Genomic DNA, 8364 nt, shown 5'->3' on the forward strand with positions numbered 1-8364 from the left:
GGATGAACAAGTCAAACAAAATAACGATATGTTAGTGTCAGTTCCATTTATTTCATTTTACGATTTGTATATCAACGTTCCTCAAACTAGAACGAAATTTTAACATGAATTTCCATAAAGAGAATCTACCTTTTTACTTAAATAAAAACTAATTTTAAGTTAAACTAACCGTATATTGCAATGTTCGAGTTTTTCAAATAATTACAATTAATAAATACAGCGTTAATGTGCTCATTGTACTAATAATCAGTTTGGATTCCGCGCCAAGCATACACGAGGGTCCATCAAGTGCACCGCCTCACGGAGCACATCTTAGAAAGGGTTCAATAGACGTTACCGAATTCGCTAGACTGAGCCCCGTGAGCTCGCCTGTACGTTCGGTGAGGCTGACCCTCGAGCTACCAGTATAGATAGGCAAAAAAAATCTACGGACGAGTTCAAGCAATGGAGCTGGACACTGTGTGAGAGAGTTCAGCCAAGAAATCCACAAATCACATATTGTAAAGTCTCCATAAATACGCTACGGTGTTTCGTTCATCCAGCGGTTGGTCAAATTGAGTAGTGCGTCCCTGGTCCCGGGCTTGGCACCTCGTCGGAGGAACTGTATTAATGAAAGGTATGGATTTATAACTAGGGGTACTGAATTATTTATTGCGAATATGAGTAATCGAGCTCACGGTCCTCCTGCTGTAAAGTGATTACCGAAAGAAATAAGTATAATCACAACGTGAATGCCTCATCCCACATTGAGGTTGAAATCTTTTTTTTTTTTTTTTTATTGCTTAGATGGGTGGACGAGCTCACAGCCCACCTGGTGTTAAGTGGTAACTGGAGCCCATAGACATCTACAACGTAAATGCGCCACCCACCTTGAGATATAAGTTCTAAGGAGTCAGTATAGTTACAACGGCTGCCCCACCCTTCAAACCGAAACGCATTACTGCTTCACGGCAGAAATAGGCAGGGTGGTGGTACCTGTCCGCGCGGACTCACAAGAGGTCCTACCACGAGACGGCTATCCCGTCAGGCGCATTGTAAATAAGGATGGGTAAGTACCACCATTCTGTCTGATTCGAAGAAGTTATGCGGCCCAGTTTGAAGCATGGGACGGGCACACAGACTAGACGTGAGCTAGTTTACCCCTTTACGCAATATTGAAAGTAAATGTTTGTAAAATGAATAATGTACAATCAACTTGTGTGCTGCTCGATCTTAAGCTGCTAAGTCTGGCGCGCGCACACCCTGCTTGGTTTTTTGGAAGGAAAAAGCGCAACCACCGTGCAAACATTTTCATAAAAAGATTTACAAAGTACTGAGTATTGAGTGGGAAATGCTGCGACTGTCAAAGGGGATGATACAAAATACATATGGCGTGCTTAAGATTATTGAGAGAAACTTGCGTTATTTCTTTTAATGTACACAAAAAAGGCACTTTTCTTGTAAATGAGGATAACATTCAGCAAAGCAGATTTTGATGAAATGACTGCCTCTAAAAATCGGTTTAATGACATTTTACGGCTGAATTCTAGTTTATGTTACACACTATTTGTAATGATATTTCTCTGCCAAGTTTATGGTCACGGACAACTAATATAATATGTTGTTTTAAGAACACTTTTAATGTTGTTATGATTCATGTGATATAGCATTCGATTAAAACGATCTTTCACAGGCAAGCACCAACTAGTAAGCTATTTTCGGACACTCAAGCCAATTGAAAAAATAAAATACAAAAAAGTACAATTGTTTTCGTTCGTTCACTCGACCCCAACACCCACGGTAGACAGTAGACTCTTTTAGTAAATTAGCAAAACCTTAATTTAATTCAAAATTTCTCCAACTCACGTTAGAGCGAACAAAGTGTTCTTACCCCAAAAATTCAGGTGTTGTATTAAAACCGAGGCTCACGGCAAAGTTATGCAAAATTGTAGCCCAGACAGTTGCGACTTAGGAACTTCGTAATGAGAGTTAGGGAGCTAAGCTGAATGCTAACGCGACCTACAACGACAATGTAGCTAAGCCGTTGCTATGTTGCTCGAATATTTCTTTTGTAGTAAAAGTGAAAGGGAGGCCTACTGGCCTCAGGAATATCTTTATATTTAGTGGCTGTTGAGCACCTTCCGGCGCTTCCAATCAGCTGTTGCAAACTTTCCCGACGTTACTCCGTTGGGTCGCCCTGTGGGCATGGTCGTCTAGCAGTCTACGCGTGTTCACGTAATAGTAAATGTCACTTGAGACATGACTGGAACCTACCACTAACATAATTAAGAGGTAAAACACAATTACGGAACATCACAATAACTGTTTCATGAATTGTGAATATTTATTTTGGGACCGTAAGTAGAGTAGGTGCAAAAGGTTCCTTACTAGAAGCATGCTCAGATCGGCTACACGGGTTGATCTTCTTTCGCCTAACCCAGGTCCTTTCGGGCATGGCTGTTTCGAGAGGTATCTGTAGAGAGTCTGCGGAAGGGAGCCATATTCGGACTGGCATCAGTGCGAGCACCCGGACGATGATGCTCAGCACACTCTCGATGCGTGCCCGCGTTAGGAGCACCTGCGGTGAAACCTCATCGCAGTGCTGAGGAAGGATCTCTCCTTGCGGACTGTCGTCACCCGTATGGTAGAGGACTGGAGTGCGTCGGAGCCTCCCCCTCAACCGAATATCCGTAAATGGATTAGGTACACAAATAGCCAGCCATCGTTTCATTTCATCTATTCAAGTGAATATAATTTTTAAAGACTAAGTTTCGTGAACCCAAGTTAATTATCATGCACCTCACTTGTAACTATTATAAAGTACATTGTCATTGCATTCTCGCACCAGATTGTTTTACCATCATTTGGTATTGTCATCGTTGTCGTCGGAAGTACAGGCTGCAGTTATAGTAGTCCCGCTAATATTTTTAACAAACTGTTCTAGTTCTAAGTTAGGTTAATAAACAAAAGAGCTGGTTCGGTGCCCTAGTCTCCAGTTTAATGACGTTACTCTGTCGTGCGGCAGTCATGTGTGACAGAACAGATTACGGTATCGTTGAAAGCCAAACACATCTCGCCGTATAACGACATTATGACGTCATGACGATCTATGCAAATGTGAAGCAACAATGCCATGTTGCAACACCACCCTCCCTCCCCTACCCTCCCCCCCTACCCCTACCCCCACTGATGGCCTAAGTATAGACAAGGCAGTCTCTTTACACCATGACGTCACACGACCTTGTGTGCTTATGTAATTAGCTGGCTTTTAGTGTACCGAGTATATGTATATACTATTATGTATAATACACCATATATAATATTATACAGAATATATAATGTATTACATAGGCATACATTATATACTATACAGTGGACGTCTGTGGGCTGCTAGAATAGAATAGAATAGTGTACCGAGGGGTTTTATTTGAAAAGGATTAATTTTTCTTCTAACTAAAACAGTTGACAATCAAATTGTACATTCAGTCAAAACATATCAAGAATAGATGGTTTGTTTATGGTTCCAATCTCATTTTTTAACTCATACTTTGTAAAAAAATACAAAATTAAAAATATAACGCACAGGCCAAGTGTATGTATGTGTTTCACTCAGTTGACATCACGTGCACCTTTTTGAGGTCGAAGAACTCTCTCGATGAGGCCGCCCACACTATAGGTACTTTCGATTTCCGAAAGCAACTCGAATTGTTGGGATTTTTACATTAATTTACATTAATTAGATTTTTACTATTTCATGCATTAAAGTTGGTTTACGGATACATTTTTTATGAGATAAAAGTTATTAAGATTTACACATTATGTAACCTTGACTTAGCCGATACAGATCGTTCATCACGTTCCAAAGAGGGCTTAACGAAAGCGGAATCACAAGGACAGTGCCTGTTTGGCGAGAAAAATGCATTCGGTGTGCGCACTCAACTCATATGACCAGTGAGACATTTACTACCTGGTGGTAGTAGTAATGCGTTTCGAGCTTGAAGGATGGGGCAGCCGTTGTACTGTAAAACCTTTACAACTCATGCCTCAGTATAGGTGGCGGCATTTATATTTTTATTTTTTGAGGCCACCGGTTTCCAGTTAATATCATGTGGGCCGTCAGTCAGCTCGTCTACCCCTCTAAGCAATTTAAAAAAAAAACAGTTTCTTTCGTCTTTGCAATAAAGGTGAAATTTAGTGACATACGAGTATGCCCCCATGCGGTTGCAATTTGCAGAAGTTTTTAAGCCTTGTGGACGAACCGAATAATAAGGTTACAAGATTTTATTCTGACGCGTTTAATTGAAGGAACGGCCTAATGGTAGTTTTATTGTGTAATTCCAGGGCTGCCATCGAAACGATTATAATTTTTGTCGTTTTTGTATGAAACTGCTAATTACGTATCTCTTAAACGTTTTTAAAATGATCTACATTGCTGATACTATAGCCAAGTTTCGGCTTGATATACCTACCTATTGTAGGTCACCTTGTATACGGTACAAGTTTCATGTTCAGTACCTGATGCTGATGTTAATGTTGGAGTTTGATGTTCGCAGATAACTGGATGTTACAATACATGATATTTAACAGAACAGATTACTTATTTCTGTTCCCCCACTTTGATGCACTCGATAGAGCGGTCGTCCTCGACGTGAAGTACTTACTATCCTTGTGTTTTTAAAATATCACGTGATTGCGGCTATAGCTGTATTTTTTTATATGTGGCAGCTAGTGCTATAACAGACCTAACGACTTCTCTTCATCCCCCTCCTTTTGCAGTGGCTGTCGTGCTCTGATGCAAGGAGGTATCGGATACTAGATGCTAGTAAACTAAGCATTATAGTTTGGAACTATTCCGCTTCCAGTCCCTTCACAGGCCCAGAGATTCCAAATGATTAGGATTGGGCATGGACATGTCAACGTACTGGAGAGTGATCGAGCTTCAAGATGAAAATTATGTCGTCCCAGTGTTTGTCCGCGTGGACGGCTAGAACAGCGCATGGCCAAAGCAAGAGTAAATCCTTTATGTCCATAGACACAGCTGTCTGCAGGCATTATCTAGGCATTGGCTGGCATTACTTAGCACCCTCGAATATAAGATTGAAGTTGAAATACATTAGAAATTTCAATAACTATGGATCGGAAACAGAGTTTTCGTCACCCTATATTAAAGTTAAATATCAAACATGTACAATTACATAAATGAGCTTTCATATGAATGAACTCGAAGAAAGCTCGATGGGACAGATTCCAACTTTAGATCGAGTCCCGATTGTTCTAAATCACGGGACCGCGAACGCTAAGAGTAATTAACTCATAAAATAATTAAGAAAATGAATCATTTAACTCATAACTCCGATGACTAGTTGTTGCGAAATACAATACAACTCAAACTGCCATTAAAACGACAATATCCAAACAATCTTCAAAACTTTCTGAGCGATTCAACACATTCACATATTTCGCCTAATTCCAAGACGAACCAAAAAAAATATTTCAGACCGTGCAATAAAGTTGATTTCACATTGCCGCGGAAAAACGATGATAACCGAGAGAATAATAACCGCGCTACTAATGGAGTAATGGAACTCGTACATATGAATAATTCACGTATCGAATTAAAGCGGACCAACTTTTGTACTGTTTACACTTGAATTAAAAGTTTCCCCTGCGACTGAGGGGGAAGGCGTGGGGGGAAGAGCGTTGAGTACGCCGCCTCTTCCGAGCAAATGTCGATGTATCAGATAATGATATCACTATGTTCGTTACGTTAAACGGTTTGCAATCAGTTATTACGTTTAAAAAAATATCCAGGACAATTAGGGCGAGCTTAACGTTTACAAGCGACCGTGCTCGAAGCTAGCGACGCCGATACGATGATGTCATTTAGAATCAAATATAATGACATCCTTTGCAATATGCTCAGTGTAGTTGTATAAGCAATAAGGAGAAGTCGTATAATTAATAAATACCTTCATATTAAATCGGAGATTTGAGCTCTCAATAAATAACCAGTTTAACTGTAATGAATACTAACATCCGGTCTTAAACGACAACAATCTGTCTGGGCATTGATCCGAAACTGGAAGTCTGCGACTCCTCCCGCCTGCATAGTGTGACGGAGGAGGGTTGAGGCGAACACTGTACAGAACACCGGGAGAGTCCAGTGCGAGCACTCTTTGGAACATATTACTCATATCTCGGCCATTAATGATAATTTAATCGCGGCCTCCCTCCTACCAAGAAAGCAGTCGAAACACGTCACAAAGTAAACGCACGTCTACTTATCGCACCAACGCGGCAACGTCGTAGAGGCGCACACAACATGAATAATTCATAGTCGAGAAGCAATGTAAGACGCTCAGTGAAACCGATCGCATTATCTGATGTCACGGACGACTACAGTCGCAATAACACAATGTTTTTAGGTATTTGAATCCATTCAATGTGCATGAACATTTTATGATATAGAAAAATGTCTGATAGTATAATGCTCTGTTTATTTAACTAATAAGCGTGTAAGCCGGTGGGATCGAAACAACGCATTTATTTTCTTAAAGTCAAATGTAATGAACGTGGAATGCTTTTAGATGTGCTCACTGTGTGCGGAATGTGAAGATGGATAATATAAGTCCCCTGGCTGTGAGAATGGCACTGATAACGGCGTCCATCACGTTACTATACAATTTTTGTTCAGTCTGTATATCGCCCGCCACTCCGCGATACTTAATAATGGTAGCAATAGTTAGTGAATTACATTAAAATATATTTGTTTGTACAAATTGTGTATGTCCAAAGATTGTGTAGGTCCAAACCAAGGTTCTTTAAGTGATTCGAAAATTCCATAGTTTTTTTATATTTTTAATATTCATACGATGATTGTACTTGTTAATCTAACAATGTTGAGGACTTGAAGGCATAGTCGCCATTATAATTATACCAGTCTATGACCTGACCGTCGTACCATACATATGCGCCCTTCAGCGTTTCTGGAGCTTCCAGTACCAAATACACAGGAGTTTTGGCAGCGTCGTCTGCACTATAAAAGCCTCTCCCGGTCGTCATGTCAGTCCTCACCAGCCCTGGATGCATAGAGTTCACCACAATGTTCCTAGCTTCTAGCTCTTTCTGATGGACCATGGTGATAGCACTGAGAGCCACCTTGGCTACTCTATATGCGGCTAAGATTCCTCCTTCAACCATATCTTCAGGGTTAAAGCTTCCGTTCTTCTCGGACTCTAGATACCAGTTAACGAATTCGTTAATAATTTCGACCGTCAGATCTTTCTTTGATAACCTCTCCAGCCAGTACTTATTTTTGACATTGGATAAATGACCACAGTCACTGGAGATGTTTAACACACGTGCCTTGTCCCGCAGCAACGGGAACAGATACTCCTTGATGGTCAAAATGCTGAAGTAGTTGATGTCAACAACGGCTTTGTTCTCTTCGTAAGGTCTCCCAATTTGAATTCCGTTAGCAGCGCCGGCGTTGTTGATGAGAATGTCGATGCCCCCGTGCTTCTTCTCGATGTGGTCCGCGAATCGTTTGACGCTGTCCTTATCAGTGACATCCAGTTGATGGAACTCAGGGCTCAGGCCGAGCTGCTTCAGCTCACTGAGAGATTGCTGACCCCGAGTCTCATCACGAGAAGTCAAATACACTACGCCATCAAATTTCTGACATAGAGCCTTGACTGTGGCAAAACCGATGCCTTTGTTCGCGCCAGTCACTACGGCTACTCTGGTCGACATCCTGCACGGTCGGCCGCCGCTCACTGAGTGATGTCGTGAGTCGTAACAGTGAGGGGTCCGGTGTCGTGACAAACGTGGGAGCGGCGAAGGTCGTGTTTGTATTGTAATTACATATTCATAATAATTTATGATAATAATTCTGGTGATTGGTTTCTTATCGTGTTCTTTAAATTTTATTAATTGTATTTAGATCTGAGTCACGATTATTTTTATTGGACATTAATTACTTAAATATATTGTTTCATTGCATTCCGTTCTTTCATTTTTAAAATTGCTTGAAAACTAGTAAATAAATTACCTTTAAGTTCAAATAGAACCGGACTGAATGACTGATTTGTCTCTAAAGTTGAAGTAGACAAGACGGTCGTATATTGTATGTACATAAATCTATATTTCTACTGATAATAAATTAGATTATCTAGGTGCAACTAGCCACTGGTAAGCTAACATCGATGTTTCTGCGTCACAATATGAGAGTGTGTGCGTGTAAGTGTGTGTGTGGGCGTGAAAAGGCTTGATAACGAGCAGCCATAGTTCTCCACGCGGTATGTCCAAACCACATGTTAACTTATAAAGGAGAATGACCAAAAGTCGTCTAGCAAAGTTGCATGTTGCAGAATCATAATAACAACG

General features: G+C 40.7%; 1 protein-coding gene across 1 annotated transcript; it reads right to left on the reverse strand.

The window, feature by feature from the left end:
- Positions 1 to 5908: 5908 nt before the first annotated feature.
- LOC114240454 (carbonyl reductase [NADPH] 1) lies at positions 5909 to 7974 on the reverse strand. Its single transcript, XM_028170995.2, has one exon. It carries the CDS (start codon positions 7729 to 7731, stop codon positions 6865 to 6867), a length of 867 nt encoding a protein of 288 aa, XP_028026796.2. The 5' UTR covers positions 7732 to 7974; the 3' UTR covers positions 5909 to 6864.
- Positions 7975 to 8364: the final 390 nt, after the last annotated feature.

The sequence above is a fragment of the Bombyx mandarina genome, chromosome 04, assembly GCF_030267445.1.
Source record: "Bombyx mandarina strain Sakado chromosome 04, ASM3026744v2".
NCBI classification, from domain to species: Eukaryota; Metazoa; Arthropoda; class Insecta; order Lepidoptera; family Bombycidae; genus Bombyx; species Bombyx mandarina.